The sequence below is a fragment of the Eubalaena glacialis genome, chromosome 6 (assembly GCF_028564815.1).
Source record: "Eubalaena glacialis isolate mEubGla1 chromosome 6, mEubGla1.1.hap2.+ XY, whole genome shotgun sequence".
NCBI classification, from domain to species: Eukaryota; Metazoa; Chordata; class Mammalia; order Artiodactyla; family Balaenidae; genus Eubalaena; species Eubalaena glacialis.
In genome coordinates this window covers 61355508-61382627 of record NC_083721.1, presented here as the reverse complement: position 1 = coordinate 61382627, position 27120 = coordinate 61355508, and the positions used below count along the sequence as shown (strand labels likewise).

Genomic DNA, 27120 nt, shown 5'->3' with positions numbered 1-27120 from the left:
TGGCAACAGTATAAACCTTTTAAATGCTCATTACCTTTTAGTCACAATTCCACTTCAAGGAATTTAACCTACAATACATGTGGCACATACGTGCCAAAACAAATGAACATGAAGGTTCAATGTAGCATTAGTGGTAATAGCAAAAGACAGGAAGCAATCAAAATGTCCATCAGTAGGGGATTTATTAAACAAATTATGGTACAAAATTCATTCAATTGACTGCTAGGCAGCCATTAAAAGAATGAAGTGGATCCATAAGTAGTGCTAATAGAGCTCTAAACAAGACTGAAAACAGTAAGCACAGTGTGCTCCCATTTAAGTTCTCTTAGGAATATATTCCTCTTGATATACATACAGAAAATTTCTGGAAATATACATAAGAAATTGCTAAAAGTGGTTATCACCCAGGAAGAAGGTCAGAGTGGTCTTGGGTGAAATGATCTTTCACTTTTTTACCATACACTCTATTATCGTGAGACTATATTACATTCCAATCTTTTTAAAAATTGTTTTGATTCATTTCTTTGATATTTAAAGAACTAAACTGAACTCTCTAGAAATTCAGTTACATTGAATTGAATATTAACCGACAGCACCAGAAATCTGAGAAATTCCTATGAATAAATGGTTTAAATGAAATATGTACTAAAACTAAAGCCAACTTCAGTATTTTGATGGTAAAGAATCTATATTATACTTATAGCAAAAATAAAGCACTTTTGTAAGTACTATGACTAAATTTTTCCTCTTAAGGCCTATTTCAAAAACAATCTACCTGAAAGACTATATGAATAATGATAAAGCCCTAAAAGTTTTTATAAAATTGCTCTATAATCTGCTAAAGAGCACCTTTTTCTGAGGAACAGTAATATATACTGAACATCAAATTTAAATTTTCCCTACAAAACCATATGAAACAAGCACCAGAAGAAACTGACAAATCATTTCCTCTTAGGTCTATTTTTTAGCGAGTATAACTGACCCTTGAATAACATGGGTTTGAACTGTGTGGGTAGACTTAAATGCAGATTTTTTTTAATAGTAAATACTACAGTACTACAAGATCTGTGGTTGGTTGAATCTATGGATGCAGAACCACAGACACAGAGGGACAGCGGATATGAAGGGCTGACTATAAGTTATACATGGATTTTTGACTCTGCAGAGTCAGCGCTCCTAACTCCTTCAATGTTCAAGGGTCAATTGTACTTAATACTGCAGAAATCACTCCTCCCTGAATTACAACTTAGTTTTACATTGTTTAATTACAGATGATAAGATGCTGCTTATCTCGAAAAATAGTTTCTATGTAGCATAAAGGCTTAAATTTTCTACAAATATTGTCACTCATCAGCTCTACTTTGATGAGGTAGTAAAAGGGTTTTTTGTAACCTCCTGGTTTTTTACCTGCTATCAGCTTCTCTGTTTCAGGTAGATGTGTGAACTGTCTTTTATACTCCTCATTCCTGTCTTTATAGGCAGAACTTGAAATCTGCAACAATAAAAAAATTAATTTTCTGTTTAATTATAATCATCATTAAATGAACTGTAGTATCTTAGAAAATAAAATTAAAATGGACTTTAAAATCATACACTTTTTACGCAATATTTTTGTATGTCTTCATATGAAAAACCACATAAACATTTCAAAAAACACCAAAAGGAAGCAAAGGATGCTTCCAGGATGATGAAGTGAGGACTTTGGCAAATCCTCTCCGCAAAGTCAAATATATAGTTGGGAAAAAAAACACAAAAAACAACTGTCAAAAACAATCATCTCAAATGATTGGAAATTGACTAAAGGCATACAATAAATGGAGAAATATTTTCTCAGGAAAATCTACTGAACCTGGGTATGAGCATCAGAAGTCTGTGGCACTCATTCCTGGGCCTGCTCCCATTACTCTTCCTCCCCCGCAAGTTAAGTCAGTGTAGTACTTCTACAAAGGTGGAACAGGCCATGAAAACTAGCAGCGATGCTGACAGAGCAGGACTCAGTTGATTCAGAGTAGAAAGCAGAAAACCTATCCCAGAAGTGAAAGGAAAAATTCTGAAGCTATCCAAGTGCGTGGAGGTTGAAGTCCCAGTTAGGACAACAAACAAGCAGACTGTCAGATCAGTAGGGGGTGTAACAGAGACATCTTAGAAGAGAGACAGCCACAGATGAACTTGATAAATTCTCCATGTAATCCTAAATAAACAGGGACTACACGCATGTGTAACAGAGAATGGAGAAATCCCAAACTATCCACACATTCCAGGATGGAGATACAAGAAGTCTCAGTGGAACATTAAAACTGGGACAAACTTGAAAATGATCTGAATTTCGAATGCACTACCCAACCTATACACAGATCTGTCAGCAGAAGGGAAAAGCCTTACTGGCTCTCTGTCTTTGAGCACAATTTCTGACCAATGATTGGCTGATATAAGGGGTGACACCAGAAACCAGCCTTAAAAATAAAACAACAACAATAATAATAAACTGAGCAAAGACATTTGCTTCCACATACCACAGGACAAACATATTTCACAGATTTACCCTAGGCAAGTTACTAAACAGAAATTAGCAATGACAAGCTTTAGGGGTAGAAAGGATGCAATCAGAATCCACAGCTGCTACAGTATGTTATCTATATTGTACAATTTTCTTTTTTTTAATTAATTTTATTTATTCACTTATTTATTTATGACTGTGTTGGGTCTTCATTGCTGCGTGGGCTTTCTCTAGTTGTGGCGAGCAGGGGCTACTCTTCGTTGCGGTGTGCGGGCTTCTCATTGCAGTGGCTTCTCTTGTTGTGGAGCACGAGCTCTAGGCACATGGGCTTCAGTAGTTGTGGCTTGCGGGCTCTAGAGTGCAGGCTCAGTAGTTGTGGCGCACAGGCTTAGTTGCTCCGCGGCATGTGGGATCTTCCCAGACCAGGGGTTGAACCCGTGTCCCCTGCATTGGCAGGCGATTCTTAACCACTGCACCACCAGGGAAGTCCCTATGTTGTCCAATTTTCAAAAAACTTATGAAACATGAAAAGAAATAGAAAAATGTGACTCATAATAAGAAAAGAAAAAAGCAGGCAATAGAGTCTTTCATGGTTCCCAGATACTGCATTTAGCAAAGACATCAAAGCAGTTATTTAAAATATTTTCAAAGAACTAATGAGAAGAAAAAGAGGGAGAGGACTCAAATCAATAAAATTAGAAATGAAAAAGGAGAAGTTACAACGGACACCACAGAAATACAAAGCATCATAAGAGACTACTACAAGCAACTCTATGCCAATAAAATGGACAACCTGGAAGAAATGGACAAATTCTTAGAAAGGTATAACCTTCCAAGACTGAACTAGGAAGAAACAGAAAATATGAACAGACCAATCACAAGTAATGAAATTGAAACTGTGATTAAAAATCTTCCAACAAACAAAAGTCCAGGACCGGATGGCTTCACAGGTGAATTCTATCAAACATTTACAGAAGAGCCAAAACCCATCCTTCTCAAACTCTTCCAAAAAAGTGCAGAGGAAGGAACACCCCCTAACTCATTCTACGAGGCCACCATCACCCTGATACCAAAACCAAACAAAGATACTACAAAAAAAGAAAATTACAGACTAATATCACTGATGAATATAGATGAAAAATCCTCAACAAAATACTAGCAAACAGAATCCAACAACACATTAAAAGGATCATACACCATGATCAAGTGAGGTTTATCCCAGGGATGCAAGGATTCTTCAATACACGCAAATCAATCAATGTGATACACCATATTAACAAATTGAACAATAAAAACCATATGATCATCTCAATAGATGCAGAAAAAGCTTTTGACAAAATTCAACACCCACTTATGATAAAAACTCTTCAGAAAGTGGGTCTAGAGGGAACCTATCTCAACATAATAAAGGGCATATACGACAAACCCACAGCAAACATCATTCTCAATGGTGAAAAATTGAAAGCATTTCCTCTAAGATCAGGAACAAGACAAGGATGTCCACTCTTGCCACTATTATTCAACATAGTTTTGGAAGTCCTAGCCACGGCAATCAGAGTGGTTAAGACTCGGCACTCTCCCTGCCAGGGCCCCGGGTTCCACCCTTGGTCGGGGAACAAAGATCCCACAAGCCGTGTGGTGTGTCAAATATATATATATATATATTTTGTGAAGTATATATAAAAATATATATATATATTTTAAAGTATCCGTCCTTGAAGGTCCCAATTTCTTCTTTCTCTAAAATCATTTTCAAAAAGTAACAATCTTCTAATTCTAAGTAATTCCAACACTTTTGGTGCATATTTATACATGTCAATACAGTAAAATTCAATAAACTAGCATCTTGCAGTCCAAAAATCCTAATGGCTGGCACCAGCTAGTCAAAAATGATCTGGAGAGTCTCACTGATTAGTATCTATGGCACACTCCATAAACTCATAAGCAGATTTTTAAAGCAGTTTTGATAGCAGATTGGAATAAGAGAAAGTGTAAAAATTAAGAGTAAATTAACTTGGTACATTAGTCATAAAAGACTAGATTGTACTGTAGTAATCAGCAACCCCCAAATCTCAGTGCTTACAAGAACAATGGTTTATTTCCCATTTAAACATAAATGAACAATGTGGGTTGGCAAAAGGCTTAGTTCCACACTGTCCTAACACAGGGACATACACTAATAAAGGCTCCACCATCCAGGGACAGGAACATGGCAAAGAGTGTACTAACTCTAACGGCTTCCCCCTAGAAATGACACACATCATTTTGTTCACATTTCATTGACAAAAAATAGTCACATGGCTACACTTAACTCAGGAACATGGAGAAACAAATATCTATCATGGGCCCAGAAGGAAATGAAACAAAAATCCTGATGAACAGAATGAATGATTATTTAAGATTACTGAATGGGCTATATCAAGAATTACTGTACTACTAGAGAGGCAATGAATCTCTTCAGAGAGCCCATTTCTACCCATTCAATGCAGAAGAAAATAGTCATTTAGAGTTCCATGCCAACAAGGCACTCACTTTTTAAAATGGAAATATAATTCACATACCATAAAATTCACCCTTTTACAATATACAATTCAGTGTGTTTTGGTATAGTCACAAAGCTGTGCCACTATCACCATTATCTAATTCCAAAAACTTTTATCATTCCCAAAAAAAACCCTATACCAATTAGCAGTCATTCCCCACTTGCCCCTCCACCCAGCCCCTATCAACCACTAATTTACTTTCTGTCTCTATAGATTTGCTTATTCTGGGAATTTCATATAAACAGAACCATGCAATATTGTGGTCTTTGTGTCTGTCTTCTATCACTTAGCATAATGTATTCAAGGTTCATCCATATTGTAGCATGAAACATTACAACATTTCAGTTTATGGATATTATTCCACTTTATGAATATATTATACCACATTTTATCTATGTATTCATCAGTTGATGGACATTAGTGTTGTTTCCATTTTTTGGCTATTATGAATACTGCCACTATGAACATGGATGTACAAATTTTTGTGTGACTATGTTTCAGTTCTCTTGGGTATATACCCAAGAGTCGAATTGCTGGCTTACATGGTAACTCTATGTTTAACATTTTGAGGAACTGCCAAACTATTTTCCAAATTGGCTGCACCATTTTACATTCCCACAAGCAATGCATGAGGGTTCCTATTTCTCCACATACTCGCCAGCACCTAATGTCTGTCTTTTTCATTACAGTCATCCTAGAGGGTGTGAAACGGTATCCGATTGTAGTTTTGATTTATGTTTAGATAATGATGATTGATGTTGAACATCTTTTCCTGTGCTTATTCACCATTTGCATATCTTTGGAGAAATGTCTATTCACATTTTAATTGGGTTATTTGTGTTTTTATTATTCAACTATGAGTTCTTTATATATTCCAGTATAAGTCCCTTATCAGATATTTGATCTGCAAATATATTCTCACATTCTGTGAGTTGTCTTTTCATTTTCTTAATGGACTCCTTGAATCACAAAAGTTTATAACTTTGATGAAGTCTAACTTATCTTTTTTTTTTTTTTGCCCCTTGAGCTTTGTATCATATCTAAGAAATTATTGCCTAATCCAAAGGTCATGAAGATTTACACCTATATTTTCTTCTAAAAGTTTTACAATTTTAATTCTTACATTTAGGTCTATGATCCATTTTGAATTAATTTTGTATTCAGTATGAAATAGGGGGTCCAAATTCATTCCTTTGTATGTGGATATCTAGTTGTCCCAGAACGATCTGTTGAAAAGACTATTTCCCTCAATGAATTGTTTTGGCACCCTTGTCAAAAGTCAACTGACCATAAATGTGAGAGTTTATTTCTAGACTCTATTCTATTCTATTAATCTATGTGTCTAGCCTTATATCAGGGCCACATTGTCTTGATCACTGTAGCTTTGTAGTAAGTTTTGAAATTAGGATGTTTATATTTTCCAACTTCACTCTTTTTCAACATTGTCTTGGATATTCTTGGCCCTTGCATTTCCGTATGAACTTAGATTCAGCTTGTAAATTTCCACACCCAAAAAAAAAAAAAATCAGTTGGGATCTTGATAGGGATGGCACTGAATTTGTAGATCAATTTAGGGAGTATTGCCATCTCAACAATGTTAAATCTTCCAACTCATGAACAAAAAATATCTTTTCATTTATTTATAGAATTTAAAATTTCTTTCATGTGGCTTCATAGTTTCAGTGTTCCTGTCTTACACTTCTTTTGTTAAATTTACTCCTAAGTATTTCATTCTTTTGATGCTATTGTAAATGGAATTCTTTTTTAAATTTCATTTTCAAGTTGTTCACTGCAATGTATAGATTTTCAATTAATTTTGGTTTTAGAATCAGGGTAACACTAGCCTCAGTGAATGATTTAGGAAGTGTTCCTTTTTTTTTTTTTTAATGGAAGAGATTTTGAAGGATTTGTGTTAATTCTCCTTTAAACAATGTGGTAGAATCTGCCAGTGAAGCCATCTGGTACTGAGCTTTACTCTGTGAAGTTTTCTTGCTTTGGTTTGGTTTGGTTTGGTCTTCTTAGTAATTCACTCTCTTTCCTTGTTATAGGTCTTTTGAGATTTTCTATTTCTTCTTGAGTCCGTTTCAGTAGTTAGTGTTTTTCTAGGAATTTGTCTAGTTCATCTACGTTCTCCCAGGTACTATTTCAAATGTATAAGGTTAGCAAAACTTTAAAGACTGATAATATCAAGTATATTGGAACAAAAACCAAAACAGTCTATATGTTCAGCCATATCTCAACAAATTAAGAGAAGTGAAATCATACAGAGTGTGTTTTCTGACCATAATGAAATCAATCTAGAAATCAGTAACAGGAAGATAGCACAAAAATCCCCAAACACTTGGACACTAAACAACGCACATCTAAATAATCCATGGGCCAAAGACGAAATCTCAGGGGAAATAAAAAATATACTGAACTGAATGAAAATAAAAATACAATATACCAACATTTGTGGGACACAATTGAAGCTGAGAAACAAATTTATAGCACTAAATGCACACATTAGGAAAGGGGAAAAGTCTAATAATCTCAGTGTCCAACTCAAAATCTTAGAAGAGGGAGAGCAAAATAAACCCAACATGAGCAAAAAAAAAAAAGTATATAATAAAGATAAGAGAAATCAATGAAACAGAAAAATAAAAACAACAGAGTATCGATGAAAAAAGAGATGATTCTTTTAAAATAATCAATGAAACTGGCAAACCTCTAGCAAGACTGACAAAGGAAAAAAAACCTTGAGCAAGAAGATATGAATTATCAATATGAGGAATAAAACAAGGTATATAGCACTACAGACTCCAAAGACATCAAAAGGAAATAAGGCAATACTATAAACAGCTCTACACATATAAATATGACAACTTAGATGAATAGACACAAACTATCACAACTCACTCAATATGAAATAATTTGAATAGATTTACAACCATTAATGAAATTGAATTTATAATTTAAAATCTCCCAAGGAAGAAATCTCCAGGCCCAGATGGCTTCCGTGGAGAATTTTATAAAACTTTAAAAAAATTAACTCTAAGTCTACAGCCTCTTCTAAAAAACAGAAGAGAAGGGAGCACTTCCCTACTCACTATATTAAGGTAGTCTTACCCTGATACCAAAACAAGATAAAGACAGTACAAAAAAAAGAAAATTATAAATATAGATGCAAAATCCCCAACAATGTACTAGCAACTGCAATACAGCAATAAATGAAAATTATACAACATGACCAACTGGAGTTTATTCCAGGAATCCAAGGCAGGTTCAACATTCACGAATCTACCAACGTAATTCACCATACTAACATGTTGAAAAAGAAAAATCACATTACCACATCATCTGAAACAGAAATAAAATTTTACAAAAGTCAATGTCCATTTGTGATTTTATTAATTAATTTATTTGTTTGTTTGTTTGTTTGTTTATGGCTACGTTGGGTCTTTGTTGCTGCACACGGGCTTTCTCCAGTTGCAGCAAGCAGGGGCTACTCTTCGTTGTGGCGCGTGGGCTTCTCACTGAAGTGGCTTCTCTTTGTTGCGGAGCACGGCCTCTAGGTGCGTGGGCTTCAGTAGTTGTGGCTTGCGGGCGTAGTTGCTCTGTGGCATGTGGGATCTTCCCGGACCAGGGCTTGAACCCATGTTCCCTGCATTGGCAGGCAGATTCTTAACCACTGCGCCACCAGGGAAGTCCCATTTGTGATTTTAAAAACTCAGAAAAATAGGAATACAGGAAACTTCCTCAATTTGATAAAGAACATCTACAAAATACCGATAGTTAACAAAATACTTCAATAGTGAAAGACTTAATGCCTTCTCCCTGAGATCAAGAAAAAGCCAAGGATGTCCATTCTTACCACTCTTATTCAACATAGTGTTGCAAGTTCTATTCAGCACAATAAGGTAAGAAAAGGAAACAAAAAACATACAGATCAATATGGGAGACGTAAAACCATCTTTGTTTATATATGACATGATTGTCTAAACAGAAATCCCAATATGAACACAATATGAAAAGATGTGTATGCTGAAAACTAGAAAACACTGATGAAAGAAATCAAGAGATCTAAATACATAGAGAGACATACCACGTCCCTGGATTGAAAGACTCAATGTAGTAAAAATGTCAATCTTCCCCGAAGATATATAGGTTTTACACAATTTCTATCAAAATCCCAGCAAGATCGTTTGCAGATATAGACAAGATCACAGGCATACCTCAAAGATACTGCAGGTTCAGTTCCAGATCACCGCAATAAAGTAAATATTGCAATAAAGTGAGCCATTCAAATTTTTTGGTTTCCCACTGTATACAAAAGTTATGTTTATACTATACTGTAGTCTATTAAATGTGCAATAGCATTATGTCTAAAAAAAAAATGTAAATACCTTAACTAAAAAATACTTTACTGCTAAAAAATGCTAACCATCATCTGAGCCTTCAGCAAGTCATAATCTTTTTTCTGGTGGAGATTTTTGCCTCAATGTTGACAGCTGCTGACTAAACAAGGTGGTGGTTGCTGAAGTTGGGGTGACAATGGAAAGTTCTTAAAATAACACTACAATGAAGTCTGTCACATCGACTGACTCATCCTTTCATGAATGATTTCTCTGTAGCATGCAAATACGGTTCGATAGTATTTTACTTACAGTAGATGTTCTTTCAAAACTGTAGTCAATCTTCTCAAACCCTGCTGCTGCTTTATTAACTAAGTTTATGTCATACTCTAGATCCTTTCGTTGTCATTTCAACAATCTTCACGGCATCTTCACTATGAGTAGATTCCATCTCATGAAAACATTTTCTTTGCTCATCTATAAAAAGCAACTCTTCATCCGTTAAAGGTTCATCCTGAGATTGCAGCAATTCAGTCATCTCTTCAGGCTCCACTTCTAATTCTAGTTCTCTTGTTATTTCCATCACATCTGCAGTTACTTCTTCCACTAAAGTACTGAACCCCTCAAGGTCATCCATGAGAGCTGAAATCAACTTCTTCCAAACTCCTGTTAATGTTGATATTTTGACCTCTCCCCAGGAATCACAAACGTTCTTAATGGCATCTAGGATGGTGAATCCTTTCCAGAAGATTTTCAATTTACTTTGCCCAGACCCATCAGAGGAATCACTTCCTATGTCAGCTACAGTTTTATGAAATGTATTTCTTAAATAAGAAGAATTGAAAGTCGAAGTTACTCCTTGACCCATGGGCTGCATCATGAATGTTGTGTTAGCAGGCATGAAAACAACATTAATCTCCTTGTATATCTCCATCAGAGCTCCTGGGTGACCAGATGCATTGTCAATGAGCGGTAATATTTTGAAGAACTCTTTTTTTTAAGCAGCAGGTCTCGACAGTGGGTTTAAAATAGTCAGTAAACCATATTGTAAGCAGATGTGCTGCCATCCGGGCCTTGTTGTGCACAGAGTAGATTTGGCATAATTCTTAAGGGCCCTAGGATTTTCAGAATGGTAAATGAGCACTGGCCTCAACTTAAGTCACCAGCAGCACTGGACCCTAACAAGAGAGGCAGCCTGTTCTCTGAAGCTCGGAAGCCAAGCACTGACTTCTCCTCCCCAGCTATAAATGTCCTAGATGGTATCTTCTTCCAGTATTAGGCTCTTTTGTTTACATTGAAAATCTATTGCATAGTGTAGCCACCTTTGTTAATTATCTTAGCGAGGTATTTTGGATAATTTTACTGCAGTTTCACCTTGAACTTTGATGTTATGGAGATGGCTTCCTTCCTTAAACCTCATGAAACAGCATCTGCCAGCTTCAAACTTTTCTTCTGCAGCTTCCTTACCTCTCTCAGTCTTTGCAGAACTGAAGAGAGTTAGGACCTTGCCGGGATTAGGCTTTGGCTTAAGGGACTGTTGTGGCTAGTTTGATCTTCTATGCAGACCACTAAAACGTTCTCCGTATCAGCAATAAGGCTATTTTGTTTCCTTATCATTCCTGTTCACTGAAGTAGCACTTTTAGTTTCCTTCAAGAACTTTTCCTTTGCATTCGAAACATGGCTAACTGACGCAAAATGCCTAGCTTTCAGCCTATCTCAGCTTTCGACATGCTTTCCTCACTAAGCTTAATCACTTCTAGCTTTTGATTTAAAGTGAGAGATGTATGACTCTTCCTTTCATTTGAACACTTGCAGGGTTATTAAATGGCCTAATCTCAATATTATTGTGTCTCAGGGAATAGGGAGGTCCACAGAGAGGATGAGAGACAGGGGAACGGCAGGTCAGTGGAGCAGTCAGAACATAAAACATTTACTGATCAAGGTAAATGTCTTATGTTCGGACATAAAACATCCCCAAACAATTACAATACTAACATCAAAGATCATTGATCACAGATCACCATAACAAATATAACAATAAAAAAAGTTTGAAATATGCAAGAATTACCAAAATGTGACACAGAGACACAAAGTGAGCAAATGTTGTTGGAAAAATGGTACTGATAGGCTTGCTCAACACAAGCTACAAACCTTCAATTTGTAAAGTATGCAATATCTGTGAAGTGCAATAAAACAAGGTATGGCTATATTCTAAAATTTAAATTTATATGTAAGGGCCCTTTTCACGATAAAAAAAGTCAACAAGGAGGCAAGAATGCAGAGAAATTGTATCACTCACACTTTGCTAGTGGAAATGTAAACTAGTACAGCAACTCTGGAAAAGTTTGGCAGTTTCTTAAAAACTAAATATGCAACAATCAGATGACCCAACAATTGCACTCCTGGGCATTTATCCCAGAGGAAAACTTATGTTCACACAAACACCTGTACGCGGATGTTTATAGCAGCTTTATTCATCATGGTCGAAAACAGGAAACAGCCCAGATGTTCTTCAATGGAAGAATGGTTAAACTGTGATTGATCCATACCATGGAATACTACTCAGCATTAAAGAGGAATAAACTATTGGTACATAAAACAAAATGGATGGATCTGCAGGGGAATATGAGTGAAAATAGCCAATATAAAATGTTACATAACTGTATTATTTCTTTTATATAATATTCTTGAAATGAAACAATTATCAAAATGGAAAATGTTTTCCACTAACCTGGAAAACAGGTTAGTGGTTGCCAAGGGTTAAGTAGGGGCAAGGGGCAGAAATAAAGTGGCTGTGTCTATAAAAGCGTTGTGCCTATAAAAAGGATTCTTGTTGTGAAAGAAATGTTCCATATTGTGACCTTATCAATATCAATATGCTAGCCATGATATTGTACTACAGTTTTGCAGGATGTTACCATTAGGCAAAACTGTTTAAAGGGTACAGAGTATCTCTATTATTCTTACAACTACATGTGAATGTAAAATTATCTCAAACTACAAGTGAAAAAAAAAGAGTAAAAGAAGGAAAGGTTGGTAGGGATAGAATAAAGGTGTTAATTCTATGTAAGAGGGGAAAATGTTTAAAGTGCTTTTAATTCTGATTCAGATGTCAATACCCCATACCCTTATTTGTACTGCCTACCATTAGGCCATTTTACTACTTAGTAACATCTTGACCAGAGAAACAATGCAATTAAAATAACATAATGATTGAGCCAAGTGTGACTAGGGTAATAGAAGCTCACTCTGGTAGTTCGACAGGAAGTTTTAGAGGGACTAACATGCTATCTATTGAATCTCCTTCTGCTTGCTCATAAAGTATTAAATCCAAGTCCCAAAACTTCATGAGAGACGAACAACAGTTAGTCCCAGTTTCCCCCACCACCCCAAGCCCAAGTTGAGACAGATAAGCTTCCTTGTCTTCAACCTGCCCTTTCACGGAGGGTAAAACTCTTCAAGAGTCATAGCTTTGTAAACAGTTCTCAGTTCCAATTCCTACAAATCCAAGGCATCATCCCCTATCCTGGGGTGGCCATTAAACCTTTGGTTACTGAGACTAATAAACTCCTCAGGGCTGACTCAGCATTAATTCTCATGCTTACAACTCTGGCAATCAGTTCCCTCTTCTCCTTTAGCCCTTAGTTATTTCCCTTGCTACCTTGAGAGCCCAGAAAAGCATTGTATTAAAAAGATGTTTGTAACATTTCACGGAGAATTTCTAGGTACTTGGTAGCAAAAGAGCTTTTAAGTTAGACAGTCCTCTCTCCATATAGCTAGAAATGTTAGTTCCTATCCCTTTATAATTAAATCTAAAAGTGTTAAAAAGAGATCTAGGTTTTTCAAACAATATCTATCTATAATTGAAATTTTTAATTGCATAAAATATGTTTTTTAAGCCAACAGAAATTGGAAAACGAGTTTACTCTTTTTATCAGTTTCCAAAGTGAAAATACAAAATATCATTTTTAGCTTGAAAAAAATCCAAGATATGTTGTGGAGGACAGCATATTACAGGAAGCCTCTTAGTTGCCAAAGTTTGTTACAAACATACTAATTAATCCTCATGGGCTTTTTAAAAAAATGTATAGTGCAATGTTAATTAATCGTCATGATGTACCTATAAATCTGGTTTGTGGCAAGTTATATCCCCCAGTTATAAGTGGAAAAGCTTACCTGTGAATAACAATAATATGATCATGCAATACGTCAATGACAAAGCACACAATCAAGACTTCTGATTTCTTGTACAATTAGAAAAACTAGATTATGATCTAGAAAACTTCAAACATAATATTTTTTATTAAAACATAGGTATACTACTTATTATCTGTACATATGTAGATAATATTTTAAAATCTAGACTTGTTTTGCTCTTAAAATGTTTTAGAATTTTAAAATTCTCTTTTAAAATTCTCCTACTCCATCTCTTCTTTTTCCTATTTCCCTTACTAAATCAAAGAACTGAGGGATCTGATATCACATATCTTCTTTATTCTATTTATATTTGTCAAGATTTCCAAATACACAATTATTTAAAGAAAAACACATCAAGGACCTCTTAACAAACTTAGTTTTAATTTTACTTACACAATTCAGAAAACTTTATAAATCCTTCCACTTTTAAAATGCAAATATCAACTAATCAGCTATTAAGGAATAAGTATATACAAGTGACAAATATTTTTAAATGGGAACTTTATTAAGTACCTTACCCAAATCACTAATGCTTCTATTTTAAAAATCCAGTATTGCAGCAACATGGATGGACCTAGAGATTTTCATACTTAGTGAAGTAAGTCAGACACAGAAAAACAAATATCATATGCTTATATGTGGAATCTAAAAAAAAAGGGTACAAATGAACTTATTTACAAAACAGAAGTAGAGTCACGGATGTAGAAAACAAACTTATGGTTACCAGGGAATAAGGGGTGGGGAGGGATAAATTGGGAGACTGGGATTGACCTGTACACACTACTATACATAAAATAGATAACTAATAAGAACCTGCTGTACAGCACAAGGAACTCTATTCAATACTCTGTAATGGCCTATATGGAAAAGAATCTTAAAAAAACAAAAAGAGTGGATATATGTATATATATAACTGATTCACTTTGCTGTATGCCTGAAACTAACACAACATTGTAAATCACCTATACTCCAATAAAAATTTTTAAAAATCCAGTAAAGGATGTCATCTTCTAAACATACATAACAGAAAATCTCAAAGGCTTTTTTCTACTCCCAATAGTTGCTAGCTCTACAGCACTAAGAGAAGTTAACACTAAATAAATGCATCTGCTGCAGATCTCTGTATGCTTTTCCTCTGGGACCTAATCCACGGGGACTATACCATTACTTTAGTCAGGAAAAAAAAAAAGTTTTTGATTTTGGGTTTTTTTCTTCTGCTATGTATTTTTGCTAACCGATAAAGGGCAAAGCATAAATAGTTATTTGCTATTAACTTCATTTTAAATTTCATTTCTTCATTTCACATCATTTTTATTGTTACATTAGGATTTAAAAGTTAATGACAAAACTCACTTCCCACATACTAGGATTAAATATTTTCATTTTAAAATAAAAAAATAAAACAAATGTAACAAGATTCCTATGTTTATATTATAAGATGGAAATCGAAAATCTGTAGCTTTTGATCTCAGTATCAGTTGCTACGGTGATTTAATCATATTCATTTAAATTAAAGTCCTACTGTCAGAAAGACACTAGCCAGTCTATTAAGTAGCACAAGATTAAATGGATAGGGTCTAAAAGAAATCAACTTCGGGGGGGGGAACCTTAATAAACTTTGGTTCACTTTCTTGTATCCTTTTGTTAAGTTTTCACAATTTTTTTTATTTGCGGGAAAGCATCAAAATAATTTTCCAATAGTACAAATATTATGTCCTCTTATCTAGAACTTTTCAACCTTTTTACAACTGGGACAATGTTAAGGGAAGGTGTTCCCCATGTAACATACTCTCTTATGACCGACAGACACAAAGCTTTCAGGACTGTAATTTATGAGCACTTGCTAGCCATAAACCTCTTTTGTCTTGATTCAAGACACACTGGTGCTGCAATACTATGGCCCAATCTCGAATTTTACAAGTGAGCCACCTGAGGCCAAACAGGTTAAACAACATACTCAAGAGCACTACACAGTGAAATCATCAGGGGCAGAGCACACACTCTATCCCAGATGTTTTGTTCCTGATCTCCCATTTGTTCAATTATATCATGCTGGCCTCTAAATTCATTACAGTTAGATCAATAGAGTTAGCCGGGCCAGAATATATGAGATATTCCACCTAAGTGAAGTTTTCAGATCCCTGGGGCTTAACACTTTAAATACCAAAAGTTTACAAAGTGCTCAATCTTTTTTGGTAGAAACTTTCCCAAAGTGAAAAGGCGCAAAACTAGGTTCCTTGGGTGTTCCAAATGGCTCTGACACTCTACTAATTCTTTGCTTAACCACCCAGTCATGTGCCTCATGAATATTTTCCTGTTATGCTATTGGTCTTCATTCTGTTACTTTTGGATCTCTCAGTGAACTCTGCCATCTTACTGTACTCATTCAATTCCTACTTTATTGCCGGGAGAACATGAAAATGGCAACATGGCGGAGTAGAATGGTAGAAGCATATGGATTTAAAATGGCAGAGGGAAAAAAATGCATTATTTATTTTCCAGACTTCTTAACCATTTTTACCAGCTACAGTACTATATTAGAGTCAATGCTCTGCATAGATCTTTGGCCTCCACATTGAGAGGCCCAAGTTCCTACACTTTTTGAGCTTCTGCCATCATTTCTTGCTACTGTCCATGTGTCATCACCAAATAATTCCCATCTCCAATAATCTATTCAATTACACAATGGGAACCTACTTATTTAGGCTTATAAAACACATGTCAAAAAATACATTAAAGAAATTCCAAATGAAAGCTTAGGGGATTCTCCTTTTACAAGATCCATCGGCATAAACTCTGATTTAGCTCTTCAGGTTCTTTTTTGGTTTTGTTTGCTTCTAAGTTCTGATAGTTCTAGTTTCTGGATAAGTGACCTCTGGAAAAGTTAGTAAAATTTCTGAGATGTTGTATTTGTATCTATTCCATGCGAATTCATATAAAAAGTCCTCAAAATAAAGTGTTTGCAATCATCATAGAAACTTAAACTGAGCCAAAGTGAACGTTTGACACTCTAAATCAGTGCTTCTCAAACTTGAATGTGCATACAAATCACCTGGAATTCTTGTGAAAATGAAGATTCTGATTCAGTAGGTCTGAGGTTGGGCCCAGGATTCTGCATTTCTAATCAGGTAATGCCGAGTCTGCTAGCCCCACATACCAAACTTAAAGAGTAGCAAAGCTCTAGAACACATATCTCTATTTTTCTCTCTCCTTCTATTTCTAAATCCTCTCATTCCTTTGCTTTTTCCTTTTCTTGCTTTACCCTTTTTTGTTTTAAGTCTGCCACAGGAACTGCTACAGTCTAGCCCTGTAGATAACACTTGGAGCTATAAAGGTTTTCCAAACTATAACATAAGCTATAAAAATCACAGTGCAGAAGGGTGAAAACACTACAGCAGTCATAAACTTCCTCAAAATGTGACCAAAAATAATATAATCAATATAGATGACATGATTTTTAGGATATGTAGCTATTTTAGTATATTTCTTAGCAATTAAATATTTTCCTTAGTATATGATTCCAAAAAAATATATGTTTATTTTTTTAATGGGCAGTAAGAACCTGTTATTTATGCTAAGATTCAATAGCATTCAATAAATGAGCTGCTAATTATGAATGGAATAATGGTGCTTAAACTGATCCTTATAACCTGTTAATATTATGTTTTTTCTTAATCTAGTCTAAAATTATAAGAAATTCTGCTACCAAGTATACCTAATCCTCAAGAGACGAGCTTTCTAATGAATAAGTATTGGGACTACATATGCCTTAGAATCTTATGTAAATTTCACTTACAGTTGCATTACACCAGGTTCTATCAAATGGCTCATAACTCTCATAGGAATTGCTAGATTTAGAATGAGCCCTTTAAAATAATAACTGCTGGCATTCATATGGTAACAGAAATGTTGTTCTTACCAAAGAGTCTGTGCTCCTAATCAACAAGCAGGACTCTCATTTTACAGTGGGGAAACCTGAAGCATATCCAGGATATACAACCAGGTGAACACAGGGCAAAAAGAATATGAAACTCCTACCTTTAAAACCTATCCTATAATCATTACACACTACAGGTCAAACATTGTTAAACCTCCTTTTAGGTACAGGAACTAATTCTTTAAATCAAAATTATGTAAAGTGGCTGGTTTCTCAGTAACATTGAGAAATACAGTTTCTGTATGATATTAGTCTCTTGCCAATATAAGGAACAACAATGTAAGTGGAATCCATTTCTGTGGTGTAGTTTTCTCCCAGGAAACTGAAGCAGATAATTCTACTCCATCACTGCATCACAATGCAGTGGCCACAACACTGCATTCTAGTGGCCAAAGGAGAGCATAAACAGAAATGTCTTTGGGACTCTGGATTAAAACTTAAATATCTAAAGTCTAGAAGTTAATAAGAAAATATTATAAATAAGAATTGCTATAGACAAACAAATCTTGCATTTAAGATTAAAATGAAGATATAAGAAAGAAAATATATTACCCAAAAGCTCCAGTCACCACTCCAGTTATGTAAATTTGGCCCCTGTTTTGTAGCTGACACTACATTATTCTCATCCACAACGGGACTAAGATTTTCCTCTAACTCTTCCTGTAACTCAGCAGCAAAGCTTGAATCCCTTTCATTTATTACCTGGAAACAAGTATCAAACAATTAAACTACTTACTGAGAAATGCCCCATTTTAAAAAGAAAACAGTTAATGTTCAAAATATTCAAATCAATATAAAAAGGACAGTATTTAAGCTTTTAGAAAAGAGTAATTAATATGTTTTTGCTTCTATAGTTCATATGTTTATACATGCAACATATACTTTCCAACTACTACTATTTATTAGGTAGTTTAGTTGGCACTAGAGTGAACCAGGAGTTCACAGTCAGCTAGAGGAACAATTAAACAGAAAAAAAAAAAAAAAAAGTAAAGGGAGTTAACAACTGGTTCAACCTCTTTGGAGAATAATTTGCAATGCCTAGTAGGGTCTAAGATGGGTATACATGTACTACCACCCAGCAATTTAATGTACATGAAGTTAACAATGTTTGTAATACTAAGAAAGTGGAAACAACCTTACTGTCCATTGGTAGGGAAATTGGTAAATTAACTCTGATTTATACAAACATGAAGAAATAAAATAAATGAATCAGATGTCTCAACCAGGCACTGGCCTCAACCTATAGAGTGCTTAGGGGAAAGGTTATACCCTATGCAAGATATTGGCCCATGGGGTGGTCACTCATGAAAGAGCAGTCACTATAGAGTTAAAAAAAAAGGGGCGGGGGTGGAGCGGCATCCATCATAAGAGCACAAAGCTCACCAGGACTCTTAAACACTGCTGCCGCTACTGCAGTCACCACCTATGCCTCTTTTAACAAAAATGCTGATCCTCAGGGTTACAGGGAAAAGCACCCACAGCACCCATGTGGCACAGTAAAGGGGTAATTCAAACACAACTTCAGCTTGAGTTTCCTAAACTCTATGAAGTAACCACTGCCATGGGGGAAGCCCCTAACCCTGGTGATACTGATTTGAGGTTCTCTGGAGGAAGAAATTTACAAATATGAAAGGATAGAGAGAACCCCCTCCACAGGAAGTACATTCACTAACCATCAAAAAGAGAGAGAAAAAAAGAAACAAACACGGCTGGATACAGGGAGAGGAAACCAACCAAAAAAAAAAAAAAAAAAATTGAAACAGAGGTCCACAATTTGACGCAGTTGGAAATCCAAAACGTATTAAAATAATTTATACAACAAAAGGTAAAGATTGGCTTTCATACCTCTACAGCATAGGGTTTTTTAAAAATATATAACCATTTTTTTATTGAAGTATAGTTAACTTACAACGTTGTGTCAGTTTCAGGTGTACAGCAAAGTGATTCAGTTCTAAATATATATTCTTTTTCAGATTCTTTTCCATTATAGGTTATTACAAGATATTCAACATCAGTAGGTTCTTGTTGTTTATCTGTTTTATATATAGTAGTGTGCACATGTTAATCCCAAACTCCTAATTTACCTCTCCCCCCGCACCATCCCCTCTGGTAACCATAAGGTTGTTTTCTATGCCTGTGAGTCTCTTTCTGTTTCGTAAATAAGTTCATTTATATCATTTTTTTTAAGATTCTACATATAAGTGACATCGTATGATTTTTGTCCTTGACTTACTTCACTTAATATGATAATTTCTAGATCCATCCATGTTACTGCAAATGGCATTATTTCATTCTTTTTTATGGCTGAGTAATATTCCATTGTATATATATGTACCACATCTCCTTTATCCATTCATCTGTCGATGGACACTTAGGTTGCTTCCATGTCTTGGCTATTGTAAACAGTGCTGCTATGAACATTGGGGTGCATGTATCTTTTCTCTAGATATATGCACAGGAGTGGGATTTATAGCATAGGTTTTGAATGAACTTCAACATCTGCTGAAATGCACTGATTGGCAAATCTTCATGGCTCTAATCAATACTGGGCTCAAACTACAGTTATACCTGAAGATCTAAAGAACTAAATTTAAACAAGTTACCCTCTATAATCTTAGAGGAATTACTCAACATAAAATAGACAACAAATAGGTATGTCTCACCTTAACTACCAGAACTGCTATCTTGCCTAAATTCTCCCTGGTCATAGAACACATTGCCCTAAAATATCCTGTAGTGGCAAAGGATGCTCTGACCCAATGAGTAATAAATTTATATCAAGTCTTTGGGGCTTACAAAATGGCTTTTATAAAAGTCGGACCCTATGGACCACCCCTCAACCCCTAGTTAAAATAGCTAACATAGCTCAATGTAAAATAAAACAGGGCCTTCAAAGATTGAGATTTATTATATAAGACCTAATTAGTGAAAGAGTGATTATCCCTATTGCTTCTCCATTTAACAGCCCAATGTGGCCTGGTAAAGATGGAAAAATGAATAGTGCCTCACAGTTGATTACTGTATCCCTGATGCTATGGTCTTACCCGTGAAGGCCCCTCTACCCAATACTATTAAAATTACTGACACCATCCAATCAGAAACTGGTAAGTATTTTGATGTTATAAGTTTGACAAATATGTTCTGTTCAGTGACTTCTCAGTCACAGTTTGCCTTCCCCTCCAGAGGGACATGCTATACCTTTACCTGGCTACCCATAAGGTATCTCAAAAGCCTTGCCACCACATACAACCTTTATAGGTAACTGTATCCAATTCTCTCCAGGAGCACAGGTATGATGTTACATTGATTACATCCTCCTCTGAGGACATTCTTTTGACACACCCATTCAGGACGTACAAATACTCATGAAAAGAGGATGGGTCATTGCCCCACACATAGTGTAAGGCCTGCTACCTTGGTTACATTCGTGAAAACTATTTGGTAAACCAAGGGCCACTCCATCCCTGACAATGTCAAGGAGCAACATTAAAACAAGTCCAACAAGGAACAATATATATTCAATATCCTGTGATAAACCATAATGGAAAAGAATATGAAAAAGAATGTATATATCACTTTGCTGTACAGCAGAAATTAACACAACATTGTAAATCAACTATATTTGAATAAAATAAATTAAAAAAAGTGAAGTCCAACATCTTTTAGGCCCTTTTGGATACTGGAGGCTATATATTACTCATTTACAAATTTTACTTAAGCCTGTTTATGCTGTTACTTGCAGGTCAGTCCACCCTTAATAGGTGGATTCCCAAAAAAGATTCTAAAATTTCTCAAAATTATAATATAACAGACACTCCCAACAATGCTACTTCCTCCCCCTATCCCCCCACACACGAAAAAACCCCACACACAAACACACATATAAACACACAAAGAATCCTTCACTGTAGAGACTTTAGCAGCCTCTTTTCATAACTCCTGGAGTCTCTGGACCACCCACAGTGTCCATAAGTTGTCCACTGGCTTCTGATGCAAGAAACTCTCTCCTCACCTCCACACAATATGCCATTTAAACAGCAATGACTGACAGCACACTGGACCCTCCTAGAAGTAGAGGCTCTCACAAGCCCTGAGCCTATGACCCTCCATACCCAGTTGCCCATTATGCCTTGGGTCCTGGAAGCAACACCTTGCAAGCTCAGCATAGCCACCAAGGTCTCCTTGCTGCAGGATAGAAACAAATCTGGGCCCTCTGGCATATCCCACCTACAGGCAGGCATGGCCCTCCCCTGTTCTCATTCAGATGTCATGGTGCTAGAAGAGGTCACCTCTCTCCCGAACCCCTTAAATACCTGGAGACCAGTTTGGATTCAACTGAGTGAAAGCAATAGGAGTTCAACACTTCTAACTCCCATCTGAAGTGTGATGGACAAACTTGCTGTTCAGTGGACAGCATCACGACCCCTACACGTGCTGGAGCTCACTGGAGACCTACTGCTTTTCATCCCTTAACCAGGATGTCCCTGATGAAGGAAAGGACCTAGAGGTCAGCACAACTGGCTGAACTTCCCACAGTTTTCTTAACACTGAATGTTCTGGCCAACAATCGGCTCCATCTGCACATTTTCACAGACTCTTGGGCCACTGCCTAGGAGTTGTACCATTTGGAGTAAAGAACTCTGGAACTCTCTTGCTTTCAGATACTCAAAATGTAAATCATGGTCCACGTGTCTATACATATACTAAAGCCACAATAAAAGGCCTCACCAAGACACTCCTTATCCCCATCAAGAGTTCCAGACATTACTAATAGTGACCAAGGTACTCATTTTATTTCTCAAAATACACATCATTGGGCTCTTGAACAAGGCATTCCATGGAACTTACATTTTCCTTACTGACTTCAGGCTGCAGCCCTCATACCACAGCCATGATGGCTTACTTAAACAAGTTCAAAATTAAACTCAATGAAAAATGGTACATTTCAGTCATCAGTCAGACACCAACGCTGAATTGTAAACACTCTCATTCAATTTTTTTATGTTTGCCTGCTGACAGCTTTTAGGCCTCACCCCCTCCTTCTTCCTCTCTGTCCCTCAAATGGGGAAGTTGGTAAAAAAAAAAAAAAAAAAAAAGCCTGGGTGCTCTTTCCTTTGGTGTGGGTGGGAGAGTCAAACCAAGCAAGACCCTATAGGCACACAGGAACCCCTGACCCCACCCCCTAACCACAACAAAAGCCCAGAGCCAGCCTCCTTCCCTTGCCCTTTCAAATCATTTTGGATCTTCTTGAGAAGACTGCCCTGCTCTTCCCTCTTCACTATGTACATATATAAGTAATAAGCCTTTAAATATAAGTACTAAACCTCTTCACGGTGTGTGTGTGGCATCGTCAGTTTCTCTCTCCAAATCAAATGTTGGGTAGGAGTCCATTCTGGCTTTACAGAGTGGCCACAGCAGAATCCTAGCTCTCTAAGGTATTAGCTACGCGGTCACTTGCAGTCGCTCAACCTCTCTAAATCTGTTTTCTCCACTCCACAGTCTGCGTAACAATGCTCTCTAGTCTAGACAATAAGCTCATTGAGAGCAGGGATCGTCTGTGTTGCTCCCCATTTATCCCAAACACGCAGTGCCAGGAACATAGCTGAATGAGTGACTGCTTCGGTCCGTAAATATCTACCTGGCCTATTTCGTAGTAATGTTTTGAGAATCAACTGACATAGCACATTCATTTATTTGTTCATCCAACAATTATTTGAGTGCCTCTGCCGTTTTATAAACTATAAAATGCTCTCGATTAAAAGGGACTGCACTGACTGCAACTCTCTAAAAGTAAAATACACACACACAACCAATGTAAAAGCAATGAGGATAGTGTTCAGAAATGCAGATACTCCTGCAACAAAAGTGGGCTTTCACCCTAGAGATTAATCAGCAAGTTCTTCCGTTAATCAAATAAGGTAGTAAACAAATAAAACTAGCTGAAACCAAAAACGTGGTTGACAGCACAGTGATTTAAACTATCTATAGTTCTGAGCCCTTTTATCAAGAGCTGAAAGTTAAGGGAATGGCGTGAGACTGGATCGACGTGATCCCAGGTTGAAATCATGACAGTGGGGCCTTAGGCTGGGGCGTCCGGACTAGGACATCTCGGGACCAAACGCCAGCGTTCCACGCCCACAAACAAGCACATCTTCCCACCACCGCGCAGACGGAAAGGCTCCCAGGAAGCAAAGGACACCGTTTCCTCGGTAACAACTTGCCAAATTACTCTAAAGAGCACCAAGAAAAGGAAAAAGACGAAATAATTTTCATAATCTGAGAGGGTTCAAACCACCTTCGTGAAGAAAACTTCCGGGTAAATCTCCCGCTTGGGAACTCGTCCCAGCGCGGCGCTGCTTACCTGGCGGACCGTCAGAGCGCCTTCCATCGCGGATCCCTCCGCCGCCGACGTACCGCGCACGCGCGCCCCGCCGCGGGGAGGGGGCTGCAGGCGCGCGACCCGCGGCCCCCCCGGCGCGCGGTCCGGGCGCGCGCTCCGGGCTCCCGGCCCCGCGCGTCCCTCCCGCCCGCCCTCCGAGGGCCACCTTGGGTCCCGTCGGCGCGTCTTGCGCCCTCTGGCGGCCATTCACGACTCACCCACTCCGCACACACCCCCCCACCCCAGTATGTAATGTTAATTTGTCAGCCGGCAGGCCTATCTTTGCTAGGAATCAGGATGAGCCCCTGTCCTTACCTACCTCCCAACCTCAAACTCATGTGCCTAACGTGAAGTGGCTTCTAGGCACAAGTCACTCCTCCAAAAGCCTCCACTCTGCTTCTCATTTATACGTACCCTGCTCCAATGTGCAGGAAAAGTGAATTGCATGGCAAGGGCTGTTCCTTCAAATAAGCAATTGAAGTTATTGATAAAAAGCTATTGAATGTTGTTGCAGATGCTAGTTCCAAAAAAGCTATAAAAGACATTTCTAGAACAATTGAGGAATATTGAATACGAAACGTTTATTAGAGCTAGTGTTACAAAATAATGAATGACATAGATAAATTTATTGATATTCGTTTCTGGATAAATACTTTTGGTTATGTTGGAGAATGTCTTTATTATTAGAAAATTCGTGCTCGAGTGTTTAGGAGTGAAGTGTCATGATGTCTGCAACTTGATTTCAAATGCTTCAACAAAGATAGATGCCAGAGAATGGATGTGTCCCCCCAGATTCATAGATTGACGCGTAATCTGCTTCCACCGTCTGAGGACGCAGTGAAGAAGACTGCCGTCTGTGAACAGGATGCCGGCTCCCACCAGACACCGAATCTACTGTTGTCTTGAGCTTGGGCTCCCCAGACTCCACAACCCTGAGAAATAAATGTGTGTTGTTTAAGCCACACAGTCTGTGGTATTTTTGTTTGGGCAGTCTGAGTGGACTAAGACAATACATAGAGAGCAAAACAGCAAAATGTTAACAATTATTGCATCTTTGTGGCAGGTATACCACTGTTCAGTGATTCTTTCTATTTCTGTATGTTTGAAAATAATCATGTAAAGTTGAGGAGGAGGAAAGAGTCAAATCCAGTTCCACAGAAAGTCAGATATTGAGTGTATTTTGAAAATATATAATACATGCTAAAGGACAAATTACCTAGTAAGATAATCAAGAAAGGATAGGTTCTTGTCCTTGTCCTGCAAAACTTTGCATAAGCTGTGTTTTCCTTCAATGTTGTGTACAAGAATAGGCTGAAGAAAAAAAATGACTGTCTATTCTTTGAACCAGAAGCCACACACTTCTTTGGATTGAAAGAGTTTAATAATGCCAGTATTTTTTTTAATAGTGCTTTAATGGTAAGATGAAAGGGGTCAGTATACAAAGTATTTTTTAACTATTTAAAATTTTCTAAAATTTTGAAACAATTTCAAACTTACATAAAAGTTGCAAATATGTTACAATAACCTTTTCCCTAAACCATCTGAGAGTCAACTATGGACTCAGAATACTTTGGTGAATATTTTCTACACACAAGGGCATTCTCCTAAACAGTCACAATATGACCAACAAAACTGAGAAATTAACGTTATAATACTGGCTTCTAATTCACACACCCCACTAAAGTTCTAGTTTATTGTCCCAATAATGTCCTTTATAGCAAAAGAATCTAGTCCCAAATCATGTTACAATTAGTTGCCATATCTATTTCGATGTGCAATATATATTAAAGCTGCCCGCTGCACAGAACCTCTCCTCATCCATCCCACCCTAACACCCCTTGCCCAGCCATTGCAGTCACCGCATACTTCCCTCTCCTCACCCTGCTCTGGTTCTAAAACCCCTCACAGTGCTGCCCCCACTAAATAAACTATTTGTAAAGGCTGAAAAAATGAAAATCATCTGTTAAAGGAAGATCCTGTGGTTGGGCTGAGCGAATCACTATTCAGGTTTTAGACCCAATTTAAAGTGAATGGCATTGGTTTTAAAAATCTAATTTTTGAGAAAAAGAAGAGGAGAATAGCAGTGAATATCAAATTTCTGCAAGGATAAAAATTATTTATGTTGTAAACAATAGAAGATATCATAAGAGAAAAATTAGTAATGTCCATTAAAATATAAAATTCCAAAGGTAAAAAAAAAATAACACGTTTTTAAAAGATAAAGACTTGGTATCTTTAAATGCATAGAGAACTTATTAAACATTAAGACACAATAACATGGATGAATCTCAAGAACATAATGTTGAGTTAAAGAAGTGAGTCAGAAAAATACAGTAAGATTCAGTTTATAACATTTCAAAACATGTAAAACCAAACAGTACACTGCAAATACAGTTAAAGGATACAAATATAATAAAACTCTAGAGAAGAAAAAAACCCAATAAGCACAATTTCCCTTTGAGAGGGAAAGAAAGGGGTTAGATTCAGGAAGGTGCATAGGGAACTTCAAACTGGACAGGGGTATAAAGTTGTTATATAATCATTCTGGATACCTTACATATATAGATATATAATATATATATTCTTATCATATAATTATTCTATCTACTCAATATTCATTGAAAGTAATTTTTAAAAATAAGACCCTTCATAGATAAAATGAAAAAAAGATATGATTAGACGATCCCATTGGCTAGGCAGAACAAATGGCTGGCCCTGAAGTAAAAATTGGCTGGGTTCAAATTTTGGCTCCACCATATATTGGCAGCTCATCTAATCTCTTGTTACCTGTGTCCTCATTTGATACGTAGAGATAGCAACAGTATTGTATTAGTCAGCTTGAGCTACCATAACAAAATACCTCAGACTGGGTGTCTTTAAACAACAGAAATATATTTTTTCACAGTTCTGGAGGCTAGAAGTCCAAGACCAAGGTTCCACCTAGTTTGGTTTCTACTAAGGACTCTCTTCCTGGCTTGCAAATGGCACCTTCTTGCCATGTCCTCACATGGTGTGCTCTCTGGTGTCTCTTCTTACTAGGGCACTAATCCTGTTGGATCAGGACCCCAACCTTATGACCTCATTTAACCTTAATTACAATACTCCTGACTCCAAATACAACCAAACTGACAGGCTAGGGTTCAATGTATTAATTTAGAGGGGATACAAATATTTAGTCCCTAATAAGTATGAAGTAATAATGGACTCAAATTTGATAATCTATATAAAATAG

At 36.8% G+C, this 27120-nt stretch overlaps 1 protein-coding gene across 3 annotated transcripts in view; it reads right to left on the bottom strand.

Annotated features, from left to right (window-relative positions):
• GRAMD1C (GRAM domain containing 1C) overlaps nt 1-23919 on the bottom strand; it is a 92838-nt gene extending 68919 nt beyond the window's left edge. For 2 of the 3 annotated variants that reach the window (XM_061193090.1, XM_061193091.1), the window contains exons 1-2: nt 23871-23904; nt 1408-1492 (exon numbers count right to left, since the gene is read on the bottom strand). In XM_061193090.1, coding sequence (XP_061049073.1) covers nt 1408-1492; nt 23871-23897 — 112 coding nt within the window. In that variant the 5' untranslated portion in view covers nt 23898-23904. Of the gene's footprint in view, nt 1-1407; nt 1493-23870 lie in introns of all 3 variants that reach the window. The other variant, XM_061193092.1, reaches the window with a different exon arrangement.
• Nucleotides 23920-27120: the final 3201 nt, after the last annotated feature.